The sequence below is a fragment of the Zeugodacus cucurbitae genome, chromosome 5 (assembly GCF_028554725.1).
Source record: "Zeugodacus cucurbitae isolate PBARC_wt_2022May chromosome 5, idZeuCucr1.2, whole genome shotgun sequence".
NCBI lineage: Eukaryota > Metazoa > Arthropoda > Insecta > Diptera > Tephritidae > Zeugodacus > Zeugodacus cucurbitae.
The window spans coordinates 72,427,996-72,453,997 of NC_071670.1; the positions used below are offsets into that span (position 1 = coordinate 72,427,996).

At 37.3% G+C, this 26,002-nt stretch overlaps 1 protein-coding gene across 1 annotated transcript in view; it reads left to right on the forward strand.

The window, feature by feature from the left end:
- The first annotated feature begins 13,885 nt into the window (after positions 1-13,885).
- Positions 13,886-26,002, forward strand: part of LOC128922097 (neuronal acetylcholine receptor subunit alpha-7-like) — a 46,094-nt gene continuing 33,977 nt past the window's right edge. The window contains exons 1-2 of the mRNA XM_054231592.1: positions 13,886-14,579; positions 23,462-24,715. Of these exons, the coding sequence (XP_054087567.1) occupies positions 24,595-24,715 (121 nt within the window). The 5' untranslated portion in view covers positions 13,886-14,579; positions 23,462-24,594. The remainder of the gene's footprint in view (positions 14,580-23,461; positions 24,716-26,002) is intronic.

Sequence of the window (26,002 nt, forward strand, 5' to 3'; positions counted from 1 at the left end):
TAATTGAAACAACAATTGATTCATACTCATACTCTACAACCATTACATAATATTTTATACATTTTACTGAAATATTTAGATAATATTTAACCAACTTTAATATCAAACCATTGTACATATGACTTTGCCATTCAAGCAAGAAAAAACAATTCATGTACTTCACAGTTTTTAACCACATAGAGCTTCAACGGGGGGAGCAATTTCCACTTGGAAAACACTTTGGCCTCCTCACTTTGTTCACATAACAGCACTTAGAGCCATTTGCACGCCGGCTCATGCTCTCAACATGTGTGTCTAACCGCGTAAGCAGCCATAATTTTGCTAATTTTACTACGACAACAACAACAATAATATACACACGAGTACGACACTGCCAACGGCTATAGTGTCAACATTCAAACACGCTTACAAGTGCTTTAGTCTGTATACGAGTATAAGTAGCAAAAGCCACAACCACAAAGATGGCTTTTATAGGGTAAGGGGAAGGGGGAAGGGGAGGAAAATGTGAGGCAAAGTAAAGCATCGCAGAAGCAGTAGAATAACACACAGCAGTATATTCGCCATTGTGAACACGCTTGTGCCTCACAGTTGGTTAGTTATACGAGTATAAGTAATAACTGTAATTGCTTTTAGTGCTGCCAGCCCATCCCAGCAATGAATGTGAAAGGTTTGCTGTTCCTTGAAAAAAAATTGTCTTATTCAAGTATTAATTCCAGTTTCAACTACATGTGTTCGTGGTTCATAAAAAGACATATAAATGTATAGGTTTCAATCAGACTCTTTTGAATTATTCGCAGTTTCATAACACTGCAACCAAAGCCATTCGTCTATGTTTATCAACGTAACCGCAGGCAGGTGTTGATATATAGTCGCCTCACAGTTACCCTCAACATTCATGCGTTCATTCATCAACTTACAACGCGAACCACTTGCAGCTTGCCACATCCAAACAAGACACAAATCAAAGTCAAATGTTGCAAATGAAGCGACAACGTGGAAATGTTGAAAAACCTCGTAGCTGACTTTGTGTTTGCTTACTGTTTTGATTTGTGTAGAGCACACACGTTTCACGGCCATACTTTGTAGTCCATCATTCTCACAACTTCAACGCAGAGCAAATACGCAGACGCACATTCCACACTGGCTACTTGAACAATAATTGAAACATCTTGATGAAACTCTAAGTTTCAGATTAGAGGTATATAGTATATTGTGGACAATGCAACTAACCAAAAAGACTGCCAGCTGCTTTGCATTCAAATATTCATTTGTGAAATACAATCAAAAGGATTAGAAGGCGAGGGTCGGCATGCAGCAGCGCAGCTGCAAATGATGTGACATTTGATGCGGAAATGATATTTATAGCTTTTGTAACGATTTGCATGTCAAATTTGATTTGTTGTGGTTTATGCAGGTTCGCCGCTTAGCGGTTTGTCCCCCTCGCTCACGTTCTATGCCGAAAATAACGAATCCATCAATGCTGGTTTTCATTTTGTCGACATTCATCAAATCTGTCGCGGTCAAAGTGATATCACAGTCGGATTGCGGCAGGCAGGGCATCATTACATGCTATTAACGGTGGCATTCGCTTCATTTATGCTGGCCTTCAGTTGTTTATTGTGGCATATGTAGTTGTTGTAATCAATAATAGCGTTACACAATTGATTCGAAATCAAATTAAAATGTGAAATTATGTGAGTTTGTGTAGTCTTTTGCTCATATATGTGCAGTTTTTAAGGCTGATTGCTTTCAAGGATGCAACGAAGTGTTCTTTCGTACCGGTGTAATGCATGATTTTGCAAAACAACCCAAAAACACTCATCACTCTATTGTTCTCAATGCCTAAAAGCACACTAAGGCTTGTCTTTTTTTCCAATAAATAGTTTGAATTTTTTGTTGTTTCGGCTTTTCCAGTATTCGCGCTCGCCTTGCACTCTCGATGAAATTTGCATGCATGGGACTATGCATTTAATGGAATTTTTGCATTTGCTGACTCCTGTGCATTTAGCAGAAAGCGGTGGCTGCGAGGATGGTATAAACCTTCAGCGAATTGGAGCGTCAGCATTTGCAGAAAAATTGTGATATTTTGTATTTTGATTGCGTTTTTATTCTGATGTTTTGCTCTTATACTTTTCTGCAATTTCTAAGGCGAATCATTGCCCATTTCTATCAACACTAGAAATACATGTTCGGGTATATTGAATAGAGATTGTAGTACAATACAAATACTGCAATACAAATATTACACTGCTTATTGTAAAGGATCACAAATGATCCTAAACTAACTAGTAGATAAGAGATTGTTATGTTATGCTGTCGCCGTTGAGAATACTTAAGATTAAGTTATGTGTACATAATGCAGTTATATACAGTAGATTAGGAATAAGATATGTACATGTATAACACAACTATGTGTGTGTGTGTTACGTACATGAATTAGGCTAAGAATATTCTATAAATAAAGGAGCTCTAGGCAACCAGTGCTCGAGTACTATTATTTTGAAACCGAACCTCAACGCGTCTTATTAAACAGGACCTTTAACCTAGTTTAAAATCTGAGAGGTTAGGTGGATTAATATTTGTGTACGTTTTATGCGTTCGCATGAGGTAAGGTCTGTTTACGTTTTAAGTACCAAGATAGTTATTTAGGGGTCAAGTTATAGCTTGAGGTAATTACCTTACCTTTAAACTAAATATAATAATATAATAAATATCGTCATTTTGGATGTTTGTTTGCCGAATGTAACGGTAAATGTGTGTGAGATCTTAATACAATTTAGTGTATACATATATTTTCGCGAAGTGCTTAATTCCAAAAGTAGATAAATCAGTCTAGACTCTGTAACTAAGGTCACAAATAATAGCGGTATATAGAGGTCAACTAGATGCACAGAAATCATTATAATAGGGGTTAGGGACTAGATCAAGGTAAAGTTGTAGTTAAAGTAAGACTAGGGGTAGACCAATATGGCTACTAACGCATGTTTAGAATAGTATATGAGAGCTGGGATAATTTCTGAATCTATTTCAATCATTTTCGCACTAAAGTCCGATTGCACTTCTGTAATACCAGCCACCACAGGGTGCCAAGCAACATATATACCAAGTTTCATCAAGATATCTTGGACACAGACCTCAAACATTAAATTTTCATTTACTTGACATTATTTAGTGAATAAGTAAAAATCAATCAGTATTGTTACCCAACTACGAATGCACCGTCAAAAGATGATAAAACCAGACGTACTAATACATATCAGCAAGTTTCATATTGACTTATACACGCTTCAGTGCATTCAATTAAAACAAATGCAAATATTTCCACTTCACACATTTCCATTTTAGTGCGTATTTCACTCATATGCCACTAAGTCCACACCCGCTTCCCCACATAAACATATGCAGTGATTCTCGCAGCCTGATTTCCACTTGCCTAGCAGTTTGATTGAGTTTAGGCCGTTAGCAGTTGCTGCAGCAGCTTAAACCACTGGCTATGATTTTCTCTGCCTGACAACATCTGTGAGTGAGAAATTTAGTGTTGCTATTCGCGCCAGTAGAAATGCTGATTAGGCAGAGCCACTAATACCCTTCTTCACATTTCGCAACAACAAGAGCATCAGCCAAAGTATACACCGACAGTTATGTAAATACTGTGGTCCTCCTAAGTTAGTCGGCTCCAAAATACAGTGGCTTCAAATGAACATGAGAGACGGTGCACCGCTGTGGAGCTGTAGGTGTCAATTCTTTAGTCATATAGGTGTATCGTATACCTGGGGCTTATTCTTGATAGGAAGCTCTCATGGAAGCCGAACATTGAGGAGAGGGTAAGAAAGGCTTCGGTAGCTCTTTACTGCTGTAGAGGGGCTATTGGAAAAAGGTGGGGCCTCTCACCGAAGGTGGTTTTATGGTTGTATGAGACCATTATTAAGCCTATAATGCTCTATGGCGTTGTCGGCTGGTGGAGGGCACTCGAGAAAGTCAAACTAGCTAAGCAGCTGGAGCGTGTCCAAAGAGCGGCTCTCATTGGAATCAGCGGAGCGCTAAGAACAACACCAACTATGGCTTTGAATGCTATCTTACACGTCGCACCTGTGGATATCGCCGGTAGATGCACTGCGGCAAAGGCTGTCAGACTCAGAGACGCGGGGTACATGACCGGTCCCAAGCAGGGCATTCTGAAATTCTCCGTCGGTTCGATTGCATCCCTGACTACTTGGACCACTGCACCGCGGAACCGTCCCCGAGTGGTTTCTTCTCTGCACATGTACCTACGAGGGATATGTGGGAAGGAAGAAGTCAATGGAGGAGAAGTGCAGTCAGCTTTTCACGGATGGATCGAGGCTAAGGGAAAAGGTGGGTGGGGGAGTTTTCTGCAGAAAGTTCTCTACCAATACCAGCTTTAGGCTACCTGACCACTGTAGTGTCTTCCAAGCAGAGGTCGCTGCGATTAAAGTGGCAGTGGACGCACTGCTCCGTATGGTAACCTCTTTTAGATAGGTATGTATTCACTCCGACAGTAGGGCGGTAATACTGGCATTGGATTCGATGACAGTACGCTCTGTGCTAGTTAAGGAGTGTCTTAAATCCTTAATAATAGCTTCTAGCTATTTTGTGATCCGACTAGTGTGGGTACCGGGACACCGCGGGATCGTTGGTAACTGTATAGCGGACAAGCTTGCAAGGGAGGGTACCCTAGCTACATTGACGTCGGAATGGGAGCGTATTGGGAGTCCATGGTCCACCTGCGCAAGAGCGCTGGACATGCGGACTACGCATGAGCTTGTCAAACGCTGGTCAACTACCAGTACTTGTGCAGTGGCGAGGTCCTTTTGGCCCTCTGGGGAGCGTAAGCGGTCCTTTCAACTACTTTCTCTGGACAGGGTCCATCTTAGCGTCATCATGGGTGTGCTTACTGGACATTGTCCAATGGGTACCCATGCGGTGAGACTTGGGATCGTGACAGATGCAAGTTGCCAAAGCTGTATGGAGGAAGGCGAGATGGAATCATCTAAGCATTTCCTTCTTCATTGTCCAGCTTTTGCCATACTGAGGTTGAAACACCTCGGAAGGCCCTTTTTCGGCGATCCTAGCGAATTGGCTAGAATCGATATTAGCCGTCTTAAGAAATTTGTAGCGGATTCCACAGGGAGTTTTATTGGTACCACAATGGACAGCGCCAAGGCTGTCTAAGTGAGATCTTCTGTTTTTACAGAGATCTGCCAACAAACCTAACCTAACCTAGGTATATCGTATAATTATGGATATTTCATTATTAGAGAGAGAAAACGGACAAACTTATTGCAAGAACTATAGTTTAAACTATGAAATTGTTATTCCACAAATGTTTTGAGAATTCAGTTTATTTTCAATTTATTTATAAGATTTTATTACATTAACCTATGAAGACCTTGGCCTGAGCTGTGAGCTTTGTTACTCCACTTTGAAACAAATTTTATGTTTTCCTTCTCAGATTGCGAAATAGTAGCCTCAAAAATGCCATGCTCAAGTAAAGTGCTTTGTTGCTCCCTTTTTGCCCTCTTCAGTGACCCAAACATGGAAAACAGATAACATTCAAAAATCTCGGAAAGTGCAAACAGTTACATGACAGCACAACAAAGTACACAATACGATATGCCAACAACAAAGTTTCGCTTGAAAGCAAGAATTCAACACCCATCACCCTTCAAGTAAAAGCTGAAATCGTGTTGAAAATAAGGGGCGGAAGGATGTTAGGAACCGAAAAAGTGTGGGTGTATGATTTACAATCTGGGTTAGTAGAAAGATGTGTGGGTTAAAATTTAAAGAGGCTATGCATAAGTACATATATTTTTTCTGCATGCTTGATGAATACAAGTGAAGGTATGACCTTGGAAACCAACAGTATTTCCAAAAGTTCCGAAAATCTTTATGCCACTTTTCGCTAGCCACACCAATTGCTCTGATGAGCAGCCGCTTCATATGCTTTTATACTCCAATCGACTAGGTGTGATTCGAGCATAGCTTAGTGGCTTACTATGTACAGACTTGAAATAAAATTATTTTTATGGGAAATACTCATGAATATTTGTGTCTTGTGTCATGTTGAGCCTATAAATTAAGCATGCAATGGTTCACGCGTCACTCCTATTTATGCATATTAAAATGATTTTTCTCAAATAATAATTGGTATCTTCACAGCATTTATATTCGAGTCACGTGCTGATGGTGTGATGCTAAAAAGAACATTGTGACCGGAGCGATAACAGCTGGGGCGCCAATTGAAGAGCTGCGTTATTCATTAGTCATTACGCATATAAGTTATGCTAGTTCAACTACCTTACCACTTGGAATTTGTGTAATTTTTCTCAATTTTGTTTTGCTTACGTACATATTTTCATAATACTTTCTTCAATGCTTTGCTTTGACACACTTTCTACATTCACACACTAACTGAATTCATTTGTGTTATATCTTAGATTTCATCCGTCCAGATTACCGAAAAAACGATATCAAAAATATTGATTTTAAATTTTTTGTCGAATTGTTAGTTTAATCTAGACGATTAAACCATAATAAAATTTACTGCCCAATAAAGTTGCCAGTTCCCTTTCAATGAAGTAACAGTCCTTTAGGAAAACGGTGATATTTACTTCCTCTTTCCTAATTTAAATTATCTTGAGTCTTGCATTGCAACTGAAATCCTTTCCTTTCTACATCATTATTCACATTAAAAACATTCTTATAACTTTTTTGTGCATGACACTTACTTCTGTTCCGTGTCGCCAGTCAAATCGTCTAACCTTTTTACCAAAGTACAGTTACTTGCTGCAAGACTGCACTTTGTGTGTAAGTAACTAAATGCACATGTGTTCCATGGAGACTTAAGTACTTATGTTTCTGTCTTCTTGCTTTTACTTGGTGATATGTTTCACGCTTCTTTGAACATTAGGTCGGGCGAGGTTTGCGAATCTTCAAGATGGTGAGATGCTTTTATAAACTACTTGGATACTTTAAATCGCAGTTCCTAGTCGTGTAATATGTAAAGTTCTAAAGAAGAGACATTTCACTACCCGTTATAGCGATAAACATGTTTATTGTCGCACTTTCGATTGTTGTCAGATGAATACTCTGAAGTTTCTTATTTTTATAAGTTTTTTATATTCAAACAACAAATGCAATGCCAAAGTATTACCTTTGGTTAGTGATTTTTTGAGAAGAATTGAATTGAATGTGTAGACATATGGTCAATCATTATAATGTTCAATAAATTTTTATTGTGCAATATTTATATAAAAAAAAACTTACTGATGTATTGCATTTACTTGCTTGTACTTTTATTAGATAGCTATTTTACCATAACAGTATTGAAATAATGAACATTAATCACTAACATACAAATATTTGTTTCCATATTCATTGGAATCATTGAAATAATAGAGTGTCTGCCTTTTCGAACACAGCTCACTGTATTGTAGTTACTAAGGATCCTAGTCGTCAACAACAGCTTCAGCACCAACATCAGAGAATGCCCCACCTTCGTGTTCTCTTGACCATTCGCTGCGACAAGCAGAACAGACGTGCAATGTTAACAGCAAAGTACCACCACCACAAGCACTATGCATACAGAACTAAAGCATTATGTGTTTCGTGTATGCCTTCCCACGGTGTCGGAACATACTTGAGTGCACCTCACTTCCAAAACTGTCGTTCTCTATTGTTGACCAGAAGTGGCCAAGTGCCACTTATCAACACTTTATGGCCTTTTCCATGTTCACTCACACCCACAACTCAATTCCGCCTTGCTCCTGTTATCTACTCAGTGCTGTCTTCCATTTACTCGTTTTTCAACGGCTTTCACTTTTTAATATAATTTATTCGATACAAATATACTAAATAATATTGAGCGATATTACGAAAATTAAGAGAAAGCGAAAGTTTATGAAAATGTTGCCACTCTAGAATGTTGCCTCCCGCGAAAAACTTTATTTGAAACGTATTTCAAAACGTTTCAGAAACCTTTCTCTAATACCAGTATTGGACGATAATATAGCCTCAATAAAATCTATTTACTTAATTGTTTTTGTAATTTCATTAATTTGCCCAAACATTCACCAAAATTGAGGTTCAATAACGACTTTGTTTACTGAGCCGTTAATTTTATCACTCAGAAGCGAAATTTAACTACATTAACGGCACTTGCACACACTCGCATACCGAAATGTTAACTAAGGCTGCCGGATTTGAAGGGCATATCTTTCGCGGCATAATGAGGCAGAACGTAATTCCAAGCGACGCAAATCCGAATAAAATTTAGCTAATGCAATTTTTCCGTATTTTCTAGCTTAGCCGCTGTGCAGATGAATAGCACTGGCATAAGAGGAATGATTAAAGTTCGCGATAATTAAATAAGTTTGAGGCATTAATGGCAGAGTTTGTTAACTTTACGCCAGCTAGCTTAAGCTATATATCAATTGAGGCATTAATTTGCCTCTGAATATTTTCAAAATAGTGTAAAGCTCTCAATTTCTGTTAGTACATTTTTACTTTTTATCAATATATTTCATATTTGATTACTCGGAGATGAGTTAATGGTTGTAGAAACATAAGCATAACTGCAGACAAGGACAAACTATTTGCCAAGTCAAAAATATCGGTTAAATGAAGTAACGGTATTATATGGACTTTGTGTGAGTCAATATTTAATTTATTGTGCGTTATTCGTTTGCTTTTCCGCACACTTTTATTGATATTTGTTTTAAAAATGTTCGCTCCCATTTTATTGCACCAATAAGAACGCTTGTAAGCCAGATGAAGCGCGCACAATGTTGCAATATCACCTCTGGTACGCGTCAACTTATGTTGCATGTCTATATGTGTACTACTTGCTCAGGTGTAGGGGTCATGTGTGTTTACATATGGACAATTACTTCAGCAATACACACGGAAGGTTGGTATTCATATGGGCTTACCATTACTATGGTTTTACTAATTTATATTAATCGAAAAATGTTAAAGTTAATATTAATAAATAAGCTAAAATATCGTCTTAAATATATATAGAGTAACTGTTGGTTTACTCTAGCCTTCACAAGCATTCCAAAGTAGCTCAACAAACTCAATAAAAGCGAGCACACAAGGCAAAAGCAAATACAAATAACACCAACCGCAGTAGCCCTTATTCAAGTGCCTTATTCAGACCTCTTTAAAGCCGTCGATGTGCGTGAACTTCCATTTTATTTTGGTTAGCTTTTGTTTGTTTATTGGCATTTTCCTTCAACAAGTAGCTGAATAGTGAGCCGAGTGGTGAACTCAATGAATGCGCTCAATGAATGAGTTGTTTTACTCTCTTCGCACATATACTCAGAAAATTTCTAAAATAAAATAATATTGCTGGGTGTATGTTCTCATTAAAAAAAATCATTTAAAGCACTTAAATCTAAGTTCTCTTATATTAACTCGTTGTGACCTTCAGTACATTACTTTAATCGCATCAGTGACTTAAAGTATGGTCAGATGAAAATTCAATTCTTTCCGCTTGTTAACTTTGGACTAAAAATTAATTCAAGTCACATCACATGTTGCAGGTGATTATCACATTCTAACTTGACAAATTGTAGCAGTATTAGAGCGTAAAATTATGGCTTGACATATACATGAGAGCCTCAGAAAGCTTGCTTTAGCAAAAAGTCTCCATTCATAACCGTCACTAGCAACTTTCTCCAAAGTGCGGCGATTTTAATATTGTTTTATGCTTTTCCTGACTTGACACTCCACGCACACACTATCATTAGAAATTGCAAATTTTTTGTTGTTACCAGTTGTCGTATGGGCTTTTATAAGCTTCTGAACTTCTGAGAATCCTCCGAGGCAAAATTCTCACATAGGAGTTATGGTTCTGAACGTTCATTGAGTTTTGTCTTGTTGTATCACTTAAAGATGATTCTTGGTAAATTTATTGGAAATTAATTAGTCACTACTACAACACGGTGATGATAAGTACCGGATAATAAGAATAATGATTTAAAAATAAATAATTAGTATTACATAAACCCATACTATCGGAGGCGGGCAAATCACCTCATATATATTATATTTTATTTTTTCCCATTATTATGTGAGTTTTTATATTTTTCTACTAGCCTAAGTTGTTCTTGGTAATCCATTTATGCACTGACCTTGATTAATCGCCATGAGTTGTAGTCGAAGTAAAAGTTACGCAAATGAAACCAAGAGTTTTGAATTAATCGCTTTGGTTTTTGTTGCTCTTGACAAGGAGTTACTTGCGATACCGCCCCTAGTGCTACCATCCCACATAGATTGCAAGTCAACACTGCCTACTCAACACGGCTCGATTGCCCTCCATCGCGTCTCCTCTTTTGTCGTTGATTTCATTCCGTCGCATTTGATATTGTTTCATACTATTAGATTGTTTTGAAGTAGTTGCCAATAAATTACAATTAAATGCATTCAGCTGAAAATGAGAATATTGAAATCCCATTTAGCAACGCGCAACACAACAAACAGTGAAAAACATGGGCAAGCAAGCACCTCTAACTGAAGTCTGTACAAATTTCACAATTTCAGTATTTCACAAACAAATTTCACTAATCCAATTAGAATAGCTCGAATAGCATTGAAGACTGCAAATGAAAGTATTTTAGTTTATCTGCAGCAAAGCATATTTTGCTTGTATTCTCAATTGAACTAACGATAGGTTGCTGATCACTGAACAACTTTACCCGTTATTCAATATGACAAATTCAAAGACAACTATTTGTGTTGGTATTCAAATTGACTGTATATACTAAGGCAAATGCAGCAAATGTTTTATAATTAATAAAGTTTTGCCTACATAGCACCATCACTTTCATTTGCTTATTGCGAATTGGCGACCTTCAAATGTTTCTGATGCCATATTTTAATATATTAGTATCAGATTCATTTTAATTAAATAAATCCATGCAAATAAAGTAATTCATATCTGTGATTACATATGATTATGGTTGAGACATTCATCTGCTTATGTTTGTTTAGGGCCATCGCTAATCACACAAACATACGTTTGTACTCTAAAGTTCTGTTCCTCGTGGCTTTTAGCTTATTTTTCTATTTGCCACAACTTTATTTCTCTGTGGGGACTTGTTGAGGAAAATACAGCACTTTCACTGCAGTCCACAAGCCAATGTTGCACCGCAAATTCGCGACGTTACAAGCAACGAGATGCCGACAGCAACTGTCAGCCAAGGTCCCTCAGTGTGAGTCAGTTTTAAAAACGCAATAACCTTAAGCACGGGCACCTTTGGGGAAAATCAAAAGAAAGCGAAATGCTGCAGCGCACGACAAGTAAATGAAGGAGCCGACATACAATAAATATGTATATAGATGATGAAAACCTGCAGTAAACTTAGCTGGGTACAAACTATTTTATGTCGAGTATACAACACAAGCCAACTGACTGTCATTTTTCTTTACTGGCTTCTGGTATTTCTTACACGTTCATATCCCTCAAGACGACAATTCATTCAGAAACCTAGTCAATTTAAAAAAGTTCCAAAAATTATTAAATTTTAGATTATAAAGCAGAACTACCGATTCGGTATAAATGTTAGAAACTGGTATATTTCCTTACTGGGTTGTTGCTCAACAGCTGGATACATGCGCATACATCGTATATATGTACAAATACATATACAAGTATACGTAAAACACGTAAAACGCTGCGGGTAAACACTGGCACACAGAATTGAAAATGAGCAGCTGAAAAATAAACGAAACGGAGTAAAAAGAAATATGAGCTCTGACCTTAATTCACTTTTTTACTGGAGACTTTTTAAGTCATAGAATCCAGTTCCCTTAATATCTTTCAGCAAAGTCAACAATAGAAAATATAAAATTTTTGAGATACAAATATCACACACTATTTGCCATTAGTACTTCACATATAAAATAATTAATAATTAAGCAGACATCATCAAGTTAATTTTTTATTCGAAATTATGCTAAACAAATTCTTGTGAACTAAAATTAGACATTTCTCTGACAAAATTTCATTTTTATTATTAGCAACAACAAACAGTGAAAAGAATATGTGTATTAGCTAACGGTAAAGAATGATACATAAAAAAAGATATGCAAAGAAGCTAATTAAATCTCTTGAAAGCAAAGTTAATTAAGATAAAAACAGCAGAATGAGAGGTCATACTAGTACAATATATATAAACTTAAGCCCTTGTAGATGTTTGACCTAGCCCTAGCGTTTGTGTGTGTGTCAACTAATCTCGGCATTCACATTAGTTTTACTTGAATTAAAAACAGTCGCAACTCAAATTCACTGGAGCAAGGGGCACAAGAGAGGTTTGAATGTACAAAATGTTGCCAAGATTAATTTGACTAAACACACATACATATACACATCAGCAAGCATAAAGTTCACCCATATGTAGGTTATGTTAATTCGCATTTGTTGGGTGCTGTTGGTTTGAGTGGCACATTCATTTCCTATCTCTCTGAACAGATCTTTGCTTTCTCTGCAAACATGGAAAATGAAATGAAAGTGAAATTCCTAGCACATTTGCCCATGTGAATGTAGATTTATTGTATTGTATTTACTTGCAACATTGACATTTCCACAATATTCATTTGTTTATTTCATTTATTTCTCTTTGTGACTTTTGCTGCAAGCTCTTGCTAAGCAATGAAAAAGCTTTGGAAATTTAATTAAATTCTCATATTGAAATATGAAAACGAAAATGGAATTAGCGAAGTTTTCTATTGTGTAGTTGACAAATATTAATTTAAATACTTAACAAAAGGATATTTCGCGTATGAGGAAAACAGGCTCCAACAAGCCAAAGGAAGGCGGCGAAATGCTCATGGATATGTGTCACTAATGGACAACTGGAACTACCGATGGACATTGCATCGAAAGCTTCCTTTTGATTGTGATCTCGAGATCTTGTGAATTTTTTTAAAGATCTATTTGCTCTAATTCTCTATTAAAAGAGCTAACTTATTTTTTATGAACTGCATTATATCATGACCAGCTAGAAATTTCAAATTACTTATATACAGTTTAACCGATGATCTGCTTTCATCTACCCTATACGCCATAATTTGTAACAAAAGTTAATACTTCTAATATATAATTATATAAAAGGAGATCCGATATATTTTGTAACGGCAGATGTTGTCTAAAATGTTAAACCTAAAAATGTATGTATTTATCTTTACTGTTACATTATGCCTCCATACTACTTATACTTCGGAAGAAGAAGTTGATTTCAGCTTCCCCAACATGAATCGTATTGTATTATAAGAATTTAGAGACAAGTCACTCTCTCACCACCATTACTTGCTCACTACTTTGCTAGGAACTCGTGATTGTCGGTTCTATGTTTGTTTGTTTACACTTGACGTTTGCGAAAAAGCGTCCGGTACACGTGGTGTACGTGTTTGTGCTAAAAATAATAAATATAGCAAATGAGAGAAAAGAGTAAGAACATCATATTTTAGTACTCATTTTAGGCAAACACGAAAAGGAGGCATCTATACAAGATATAAAGTTTTCGACTCTCTGTAAAAACACGCTGTAATTAACAGCAGCGAGCTTAACAGTATTCGCCACAGAAGACGTCGAAATCAACAGCCCCGGCAAATGTTACGGCAACAGCGTCGTTGGCAGCGAGCGGGACCACGTGCACAATCAGTGCGGTGCTCAAGGATGCAGCAGAAGCAGCACCAGCACCAACACAAGCGTAACCACCAGCAGAACCAGCAACGTCGCTTCCAAACACAGCCTCCGCATCGGCGATTCTCGCATCTGCGCCTTCCGCCTCAGCTCACTACTCGGCTGTCACTTGGCTATTCAGCTCAGTCGCAGCGGCCATTCAGTTTAGTTTAGAATGTGGGCTTGAACGAGACGGTTTGCTACTTCTCGGCAGCAACGAGCAAAGTGGACATAGAAGCAGATATTAAAGCATTAAAGCAGAGCCAAGTGAAGGCAGAGAAAATCTCACCAAATACAAATTTGTGCTGTCAAGTGTTGCGCGGTTGAGAGGCGTTGCAGTGGCCCGTGCCCAAGTGTGAAGTGTGTTCAAACTTAAATTCCCGTTCTTTCGATATTGAAAATCAGTGGGAATTGAGTGAGATGTGATTTGGAGGCTTCTTCGCCAGACTACGTCAATAGTGCTGTTGGGCGATGAGCAAGTGGTGGCTAAGTGGAAATAAGCGATAAGTGGTCGAGTTAAAAGGGCAAGGCGAAATAGCGCCATTGCAAGGATAAGTGAAAATCGTAATCAAAGCTCAAGTTTACCGCTCAGTGTTCAGAGCAAGCGACGTATGTGTATCTGTGTTAGTCCCCTTAATAATCTGGTATCGTCTAGAGAATAAATTCCAAACCGCGGAGGCGCATAAATTTTAATTAAACACCCAAGCGCGTCCCTTAACAGCCATTCGAGCTTTCCGCGCCTCAGCTCACGGTTTCCGTCATCCAATCAGCGTCAGCATCAGCAATATCCGTTGTGATAGTGAAAAACAGAACGAAGATCCGGAACGTGCAACTGGGGAAACAGTGAAATCAGAGTCACCATAAATTTCGAAAAGTACGCACCAAAAGCCATCCAAATTCCACCATCTCCAAATTATTTAACGGTTATTAAAAATGTAAATATGCTTAGATCTTATTTTGCTTGCTGAGGACGAGAAACATCTCGACACTTTAATATTTCTGCTTAATGATTATTATTTTTGGTCCTCTGTGAGATTGAGTTTACTTTTAATTTTTGCGCTTTTGCTCTTTCTAATATTCACTTTGACTGCGATTGCATTTCGGGCATTACCGTTACATTGCGTCCAACCAAGAATACATTTTTGTGACTTTATCTTTTATTTATTTCTTTTTCTTTTTTTTGGGCACGTGCGAGCGCAAAGCTTCACTTCAGTGATATTCATTTCTTCCTCCTTCTCTCGCTTGTGGCTGCTCATAACAATCGGACTTGTGACCGTGAAAGCAGAACAATGTGCAATGTAGCTTTTGAATGTTTTTCTTTCCGCTTCTGATTCACCGCCTCCGACTTGTTGGGTTTTCATTTCCATTTGTGTGCTAAGCCGCAATCCGACTGGCTTTTGACGAAGCGCTCTCATCTCCCCACTTTTGATGGACTTGTCTTTGTTGTGCCAATGGCTTTGTCTACAACACACTTTAACTGGCATTTAAATTTTAAATATTAAATAGGCACAATTTTTCTTAATTGCTTAGTGTAAGTCCTTCTCTGGCCTACTTTATGGGGTTACTCATCCGCCATGGGGAGGTTTAGTGATAATTTGTTAGGCCAAAAATAGTAGCTCTTAATGTTGATTCTAATTAAATATGGATTTCTGATGTTTGTGCAACTTTAGATTACTATAATTGACATATTGCAAATGAATAAATATAACTTACAGTTATTTGAGATTTCATCAATATCATCCATATTAAAGTTCTAATTCTAAAAATAAAATATTTTAGAAAAAATACCTTTAAAACGATTGAGTAATTTAAAAGCAGCTAAATAACGTTATATTAGTAGACTTTGTACTATCAGTTTCAATATTGATGAAGGATTAAAATATATATGATCAAAACTTCAATTTTCATTCATGTGGTTAGAAAACTCTCAGTTGAGTTTCATTGGTCATAGAAGAAAAGTTGTGTAGTAGGATCACAATATGTATTTGACTGAAACTATTTATTTTGCATAACAACTCATCGGATATCGTCAACCGCTTACCGACCAACTGATTATTCAAATTACGTAAATATTTGATGCACTCAAATCAAGCCAAAGTGCTTGGCTCAAAGCGACTCATTATGGATATTTGTTTGGCCATATTTGTATGCTAATGGTATTTTGTTGTTGTTTTATTCCACTTGACCGAACACAAATTGCCAAATACTTAACAAGTGAGCGGTCACGGAACGTTTTGTGAATTTCTAATTTGATAACGGTATGATTTGTGTGAGAAAATAACATATTTGTCTACAAATATAGAACGAGAAAGCTCAGCTCGATATTGGAAGAATAATATAGCTTCCGGGGCTTTTGCCTTCCCCAAACAAGCAAACAAATCAGAATATTATTGTTAATGTTAATGGAATGGAATGAAACAATAATAATGGCAATTACGTGCCTCATGTGGTATTAACAGTTATTTGCAGATCAATGGTGCCCGCTCAACTGCCACTTGCATTCATAATTGAAACAATGCGAGTGGCGGTTAACGGTGCAGTCATTAAACTATTTCCATTTGTGGGGTTGGCTGTTTGAGTAGACCCAACCAAAAACAGGGGACGTGGGAAAATTCGCCGGTTAATTAACCGTAGAGTTTTTGTGGTTCGCCCAACGAGTGGGTAATTAAAGCGCGACACATTCGTGTTTATTTAAAAGCAAACATATGAACGCTCCATGTTCACACACAAATGTGTCCTTTTTTCCCAACGCATATTTTTATTATTTTTTTTTTGTATTTTAACTCTTTTAAGAAATATTATTCTGAGGATATGAAGGTGACAGGTTTAGGCCAATGCTTGATAGCTTAATGACACAATACACATCTGGGAGCATGCATACAACTTTACACGCGACTGTTAGCATTTAAATAAATTATTAATATTCTAGGACTGTTTTTTGCTGTGTATTTAAGTTAAATTTGGCTATAATTAAAGAACTTCGTGTACAACTCCAAATATTGCACAGCAATTATCTGAGCAACTTCTGATGGGCAGGTCTACATATTTGTGCAACCTGAAGCTGAGTATTTGAGAAAAAAATCTTTATTCTATCAAAGGATTGTACTCTTTTATTCTGTTCATGTCCTCACTGAATGTCCTCCTTTAATAATCTAAGGCTTGGAACAGCCCATGATTGATTAATGATTTGATTGATGCTATTCGTCTCGCCGAAGAAGCCAGCGCCGATGAAGGTAAATTAGATGGCTTTAAACTTCTGAATTTTTGCATAAAGGACAACTTTTTTATTATATGTCCACTTTGCTGATAGACATGCATAAGTACAAGATTTCATCTATTTGAAACAAATCTGAGCTCATAGATGATCCAATGGCTTAAAATTTTAAATAAATTTCAAAGTTCATTCCTTAGAGAACGCCGTGTGGCCACAGAAAAGAATAGGATATTGAAAACCGCAAATGAAGTTTAGTTTTCGCCAAAGATTTTATTTTGGCTGTCAGAAATGTCAAATTGATTTCAAATGCAAACTAAAGACCCTTCAGTTCGGTTGAAGCACAACAAGCCATGAAAATCACTATTAATATAACACAAACAACATACGAACAACAACATTTGTAATATTTGCAGCAACGAAAACGACTTTCACTCGGCGGTGAATCGACTGAGATATTCATCTGTGTCGAAGAAACAAATGCCGCAGCAAGCGAATAAATCATTCACAAATCGCAACAATAACTTTGAGGCAGGTTAAATAAAACCAATGAAAACGAAGCAAAGCTTCAGCAAACATGAATATGTCACTGCAAATGAAAGAGAAGTGAAAACAACGAACTACAAGCGACACAGCCTCTGCATTGAGGCCACAAGCGACCAGTGAGCAATGGCACACAACAGCAATAATAACAACAACAACCACAGTGATTGCAATTAGAACAGCGAAAAAATAAATCAACGCCATGAACATAAAAGCCCCATTGGCGGTTCTTTGAAAATAAAAATCCACTTTCCCTCATACACACGCATACAAATGGCCATAAGTATACAAACAGGCGTACCGAATGAAGCAACATTCACATACTGACCCTTTTGGGCAAACCCAAAAATGTGTGTCCCCAATGTCACGACACACACTCGCACACATTCACGAGAATTCATGTTTGATGTACGATTACATGAGTGTAGAGTTTGTTGTTGTGTGGCTATGCGGCAGTGGCTGAGAAACCAATGCAAAAATGGAAACAAAAATGCGAAATAAAAAAAAATAAGAAAGAAAAAGAAAACAAGTCAAGCGAACGGAAATGCGTACCAATGAACAACAACAACAGCGAAAGCTCATTCAAACACATAGAGACGTTACATCAACGCAACGCGCACTTCGCACGAGATGCCCAACGGCAAACATAGCCTCAAGGCATCCGCCTTCCATCCAATCTCGAATTTCTGTGTCAGCGACAGCAGCTCCTGCTGCGTTGCGCCTCACCACACCCCACCCACTTTGGAGGTCTCGTTAGACACCTTCCTCTGCTCGGCAGTCGCTCCGGTATTATTGCCTACAACAAATATTTCCTAACGTCCTTGACATTTTCCAATACATTTGGGAAAACCCCAAGAGTCGTCTCATCGGATGTTGTCATCGTCCACGCTTCAGCGCCATACATCAGGACGGGAATAATGAGCGACTTATAGAGTTTGATTTTGGTTCGTCGAGAGAGGACTTTACTTTTCAATTGCCTACTCAGTCCAAAGTAGCACCTGTTGGCAAGAGTGATTCTGCGTTGGATTTCAAGGCTGACATTGTTGGTGTTGTTAATGCTGGTTCCCAGATAAACGAAATTATCTACAACTTCAAAGTTATGACTGTCAACAGTGACGTGGGAGCCAAGACGCGAGTGCGCTGACTGTTTGTTTGATGACAGGAGATATTTCGTCTTGTCCTCATTCACCACCAGACCCATACGCTTCGCTTCTTTATCTAGTCTGGAAAACGCAGAACAAACGGCGCGGTTGTTGCTTCCGATGATATCAATATCATCGGCATACGCCAGGAGCTGTACACTCTTGTAGAAGATTGTACCCTCTCTATTTAGTTCTGCAGCTCGTATTATTTTTTCCAGCAATAGATTGAAGAAGTCGCACGATAGTGAGTCACCCTGTCTGAAGCCTCGTTTGGTATCGAACGGCTCGGAGAGGTCCTTCCCGATCCTGACGGAGCTTTTGGTGTTGCTCAACGTCAGCTTACATAGCCGTATTAGTTTTGCAGGGATACCAAATTCAGACATCGCGGCATAAAGGCAGCTCCTTTTCGTGCTATCGAAGGCAGCTTTAAAATCGATAAAAAGATGGTGGGTATCGATTCTTCTCTCTCGGGTCTTTTCCAAGATTTGGCGCATGGTGAATATCTGGTCCATTGTAGATTTTCCAGGTCTAAAGCCACACTGATAAGGTCCAATCAGTTCGTTGACGGTGGGCTTTAGTCTTTCACACAATACGCTCGACAAAACCTTATATGCGATATTGAGGAGACTTATACCACGGTAGTTGGCGCAGATTGTGGGGTCTCCCTTCTTATGGATTGGGCAGAGCACACTAAGATTCCAATCGTCAGGCATGCTTTCTTCCGACCATATTCTACAAAGAAGCTGATGCATGCACCTTATCAGTTCTTCGCCGCCGTATTTGAATAGCTCGGCCGGTAATCCATCGGCCCCCGCCGCTTTGTTGTTCTTCAAGCGGGTAATTGCTATTCGAATTTCTTCATGGTCGGGTAATGGAACATCTATTCCATCGTCATCGATTGGGGAATCGGGTTCGCCATCTCCTGGTGTTGTACTTTAGATATATAATTAACGCTATTAAAGTTGAGTTGAGTTTTCTTTAAAATAATAAAGAAGACGCAAATATACATATATTCCTCATAGTATGCTATATATTTTGGCATATCTTGCGAATAATTATTTCTAATAGAAAAGAAGCTCAAATTCTAATAAATTTAAATATTTCGCAACATCTTATTAACAAATAATACATAGATGCATCGCTTGTAGAGCTTCAAAGCCAAAATTTGGTTAACTCAATACAGATTCCTCTAGTCCTTTGTTCGAATGAAACAAAAGAATCTCATTATTTGAAATAATCGTTATTTAATCTGCTAATCCTAGCAGGATCCAAAGCCTTCTGCATGTAACCCTTTTTCAAACATTGAATTGCGAATTTTTACAGGCAGTGTAAGTGCAGCAACAATGTTTAAATTCAATTAAATTTGTTATGCAAAGCAAACGACTTTTCTAGTGGTAATAAAAACAAAATGGCATTGATTTTTCAGACATACACACCTACATCATCGATCTTCTATTGATCGGAAAAAGTGCAGACACCAACATAATACCCATGTGCCACATAACCATTCTCAGCATCCACACAACGCACATATGCCCTTTGTAGCTGTTGCCTCAGCACCTACACCCGCAAGGGCAGGAATAGTTACAGCAAACGAGGTAGTTCTGCTGGCAATGCCGCAGACAACGGCAGGTTGAAACAAGTGCTCTTGTACATGCCACATGCAACCTATGTGAACACCCGCTTCTGCAGCCAAGCAACCACAGATGGCAACTAAGGTGCACTCACATATACTCTGGTGTTTGTTGTTGATGTTGCTATTGCTAATCCAGCTCTTTGATAGCCAAGGGATCGATTTTTTTAGTCCGACATTGTTTTCCCTTTCACTTGCAATTTTCGAATAATATTGTTGCTTTTGTTGTATTTTTATCATATCCATCGCCAGAAAGTGGTTTCTGTTGCTTGTTGCCTTAAAGCCAGCCATTAATAACAGCACAAACTATAAATATCGGCTCGCAAGCGATGAAAGTTCAGTTTCACAAGTCAATAAAGGGAATCCACCGTTGAGGGGGAGCAAACAGGAAGCCAAGTTTATTTATACATTTGTAATTCTGTTGTCTCTTAGAACACTATAAATGTCAACGAATCATTGAGTACCGGTCAGTAAAGGGGTGAATGACGATAACTTTAGTTGGATTGGTGCCCATGATTATTTGGCTCAATTTAATTAGAATAATAATAGTAATTCATGTATTCCTAAAGCAAATAGTTTTGAATTTAATTAAGTTAATGAATGATTGCTTTTATCATCGAATTACTTTAAGATAAAATCTTAACTAAAAGCTTGAATCAAAGCAAATAAATAATGTCAACATTTTGGACCTAAGATCTACACGTGTATCAATCAAAAAATTAAAAGTGCAAATCACTCGTAATAAATTTGAGAAGTACAAGGTTATTACTTGCTTATACGCGTTTTTAATTGGAAATATTCGGAGAAAAGGTTGTGAGTGTTGTGGAATTATCGGTTCACCAACGAATTAAACCAAACGTTAAATTGAAATACAGAATGGAAGAAATCTCAACATAAATATATACCTTCGAGTTTAAACAAATCACAACCAAGTCGGTAATTTGCAATGCAGAAGAAAACAGAAACTACAACAAATCCATCATTCTCATGCCAACAAATCACACGAATTTTGGTTTTACATCAAAAATTTCACCTTTACTCTGCCTCTGACCCCAAAAGCTAATGCAAAACACACACAACAAGTCCAACAACTCCAACAAATACTGGTATTACTGTCACATAATGCGTTTGTGTCCTTCAATCATGGTTTATACTTTGACTTTTAACTTTTGGTTAGAGGTAGACACTACGCTTAGGTATACCTCTCTCCCATGCAATAAACCCTTGTCGGGTATGAGTAATAGTTGGATTTGAAGGAGAAGGAGCAGTGCTGCAGTTTGGCAGATGGGAATCCATATTGCAACTTGAACCGAGCATAAATCACCGCAAATCGCATTTTGCATACATTTTGAATACTTGCAACATTTGCTGAGTTGTTTTCATTTTTGTTTTGCTCTTTAGTTTTTACTCTCATATGCTTAGCACAAAATGTGCACTTTGACCCTTGTTTTCGCCAATAAAAGTCAAAAAAGCTTGACAAAACTTATGGCAAATGTTTAACATTTTTGATTGTTTGCAATGCTGTTGCACTTGTGTGATGTCTCTTGGTATTAAAAATAAAAAGATCATCCGATTGCAAAGAAAATATATATCGATTCTGGCTAAGCACAACTCCATCTCTATTTTTACTAGCAAAGTATAAAAAAATTTGAGTACTTGGATTTCTGATATCCTAAAGTTTCCATCTATTTTATAAATATAAGATAATATTGTGTATAGGAACAAACAAATTAATTAATCAATATAAATAATTAATACGAATTATCCAGTGACCTCATCTACATTATTCTTACTCATGATTAATATTTTTATTTTAATAGCTTTTTAAGTCACAATTCAGACTGCACTGCGGAAGAGTAGAGTTATAACTAAAACTTCACTATCTACTTCACCAAGCTTATTAATTCAATACCTTCTAAATAAACGATGACCATTCAAGTGGCATAATTTCTTATCTCGCTCTCAACAGAATCACCACTTGTTCCAATGCGGCTGTGTCTGCACATTTTCTTGACAGCCAACCCTCGTCGGTAAATCATTAGTTCTGCCAAGAGTAACCGAAATTTCAGATCTACTCTGTTAGGTCGAGTTATTTATGGTTTAGAGTAGAACAAACAAAATTAGCCGCCTTCAAGTCGCCTACACTGTAATGCCTCGTCTATCTCCCTCACTAACTTGTCAGAGGCGTACATAATCGCATTAGATATTTGTTACATTCGAATGCTCAAGTGTAAACGAAAATATACGCTACCATCTGAAGGAAATCGCTTGTTTTACTATTGATAAAACATTAATTCGCCGAAAGAAGGTTGGGCGATGAACAAAACGTTTTTCTCTTTCGTTTCCATCTAAATAAATAGTGACTCCCAGACAACAGAAACGCTTATCTCCCGCTAGAGAAAAACAAATGTTGGAGGCTAGTCACACATATTGTGCCATCTTCAAGTAGACAGGAATTCTTCTAACACGTGTAAAACTTATTAATAAATCAAACAAATCTTAATGAAAACAAAATTACCTAAATTTTATATTTTCATTGTAGTTTGGTTGAGATAGTAGTATGATGATTAACCCCAATAGTATAGAGCTTAACAAAGTATAAAATATACAATATTGAAATGTACTGAAAGCACTCATATATCTCAAGTCAGTTATTATTAATGAATTAATGCGGACATTTTTCACCAGAAGACACGTTAACGAGATGACAGGTAGAATGACGTATTCTATGACGTATATAAGAAATGTATACACAGATCTAAATTTACATGTCCCTTTTCCATATTTGCATGCATGTAAATGTGTCAATTTTATTACACACTCATCTCCATACCAAGTAGTTCCCGTTACAAAATAAAAGTAAACAAGTTCATACTAGTTGAGAAGTAGTTTATAGCTGAAGGATTTCACTGGAGGGTAGAGGATAACCACTGAAAACGGTTATGAACAAACATATTTTAATTCACCTCGTGTGGTGAAAAGCTCATACAGCAAAAGTTTGCGAGAATTCGTCTATATATGTGCTGAGTATGGTATGTGTGTACTAAGGTAAATACATAGTATATAATTCGGAAAAAATAAAATGTCATGAAAATTGTCAAGAATTTAATTATTTTCTCTTATCAGCTAATTATATCTTTGCTAATTTGCCATTTAAGTCAGTGAATTAATATTGCTAAGAAACGCCAATCAAAACACTATAAAATATTTTTTTTTTTTCATTACAGATTTCCTATGAATTCTCTCTGTGTTGAGTGCTTCCTATGAATTCTATGGTATGAGTAGAACAGCATAATAATTCATTAGTGCTTTAAATAAGAAAAGGAAACATGTCAAAAATTCAAAAGCTCACGTTTAAGTGTGTGAGTATCTCGCATGTGTAAATTTAAGAATTTCGAGTAAAATTAAGAAAAAAATCCAAATAGTTTAATTAAAGCAACGAATGCCGCTTGCAATTGGAACATTTTTAAGCTAGACAAAATGTGCAATTGCCACGGCGAGTCTCCACGAGTTCAGCACCAAAGTGCCGAGCGGCCTTTTGCATCCAGCGAAGCGTGTTGCTGTCGGTCGCGCAGCTGCGCCCGTGAATAACGTACGGCGGGATCCCTCGCTCACACACAATCACTACACCGCCACAAATACAACAAAAACAACAACAGAGAACAAGAAATGTGCTCTTTGCTCTCAGGAAGTAAGTGAGTTGCAAACCTTTAAAAACGGATGAGGAAGTGAGAGGTGCTTGTCGGCGGAGCAACAGTTAAACCACAACACAACGCGCCTAAAAGCCGGCAACACTACAAAGTTTATTGGCACGAAAAATCAAAACGACAGAAAAACCACAAACACCGTTAGGCGAGGTAAATGCCAAGGAAAAGTGAGCTTAAGAGTGCGGAACCAAAGTGGTGAGCAATCAAAACACCAGAAAAAGTAGCAAAAAGACAGGAGAAGAGTGTAAAGGACCGTATGCGAACGGCGAGCAATTGAGAAAAAACAGACGAAAACACTCGAACCGGCGTTTAAGTGCAATAGCGATAGAAAGAGCAACAACAAACAAATAGACGGCAACAAAACTGCAACAGAGCAATTGCAACATCAATAACGCAATCAACAACAGCAACAACGTAGCGTCGAAACTCTAACTTACAGACTGCTTTCACCCACACTTTCAAACGCCAACGAACGGAGCCACAACAAAAAGAACAAGAAGAGTGTTGAAAAAATATATGTTGTTGTCTGAGGACTTCAAGATTACTCAAAAGTGGCAATTAAACAATCTAACAATTTAACAAACACTACCCTATAAATAACTGTACATACAGTCAACACAAGAAACAATTCAAAATTCAGTTAAACTGTACAAATGAATTTGATTGTGGCCACAATGAATTTCCTGAAAGCAAGCAGTCATCAAACGGCGACCATCACTCACACCGCTCTCGGCTGGTTGCTGCTGGGTCTTGGATTGATCATTTCATTGCCTGGTGAGCTTATCTTATCTCTTGATATCCATTTATTTTATAAAAAATTTTATATGTGTGTATAATACTCTACCGAAGAACGGTCACACAAGTGTGTACCTTCAATGGAACTCAGCACTAAAAATCATGTTCGGCTCATAAGTTCTAAATCAGGCAAATGCTGAATAATTTTCCATAAATATATTTAAATACACAATAAGTTGTTCTTGCAGTGGTGATATACTCAGCAACAACCAGGCATTTTATGGTGTTTTTGCTTTGGGGCTAATCCGAGTGAATGGCGAAAGTTTGGTTATTTTTAGCAACTCATTTCATTCAAACTCTGTACAAATATTGATTTTGAGCGTGTGACCGGCAAAGAGTTGCTCTTTGGATGTGGTTTGGCGTCACCAATGCATGCAAAATATTTTTGGACCGGCAGTGGTGAATTTCACGCCATAAAAATGGAAGAATTAGAAAGCAGAGAAAACAATTAAATGTGAGATTGCTGATGGTAATCGAACGTTGACAACTTCGATTTGGAATGCCACCGAATCGGAAATTGGTTTGTTATGGTGAATCTAATTATCTCACAGCGAGAATGTCCTTTTGTATACTACTTTATGATTAAGTCAAATTTGTGACTAAGTATTTTAAGTAATCCGCACTGACATCTTATGGCCTCAATATTCGACTCAAAACTAGACAAAACTCTTTAATCACTTAAATTTCTTTCTTTCCATCAAAATTAATTTTATAATTATTTATTTAATTTAAGTAAGGATATTAGAAATATTTTTTGATTTTAATTTAAAGTATATGCTAGCTTCTTCTTACTACTAAAACCCATTCCCATTTTGCTTCCACAACACAACACAAATATCCTCTGCATGTGAGTCATACAATAGGACTCATAACTTCCTAAGCAATTTCAATAAATGTTCTATAAACCCAATGCAATCACTTTAGCATCGCCTCGGCATCCATAAAACACACACGTATGTACACATGTGTACTGGTTGTAAACATTGTAAGCGATCATAAATCACTTTACTGATATCGCAATTGCCTCAATAATTCCTAAAAATGTATGCGAGGGAAAGAAATTCTGACACTTTTGGGCACACACCCATCCAAGGAGAAGAATATTAAATTGGCGATTTTGCACTCACCTATACTCTGAGCGATATATTATTACAATTAAAGTATAAATTAATGAAATTAAAATCTTTCATAAAGAAAGGATATCAGATATCTCCAGAAGAATGTATAATCGGTAGTGCAATTATATTAAGGAGCGTAAAAATGCCA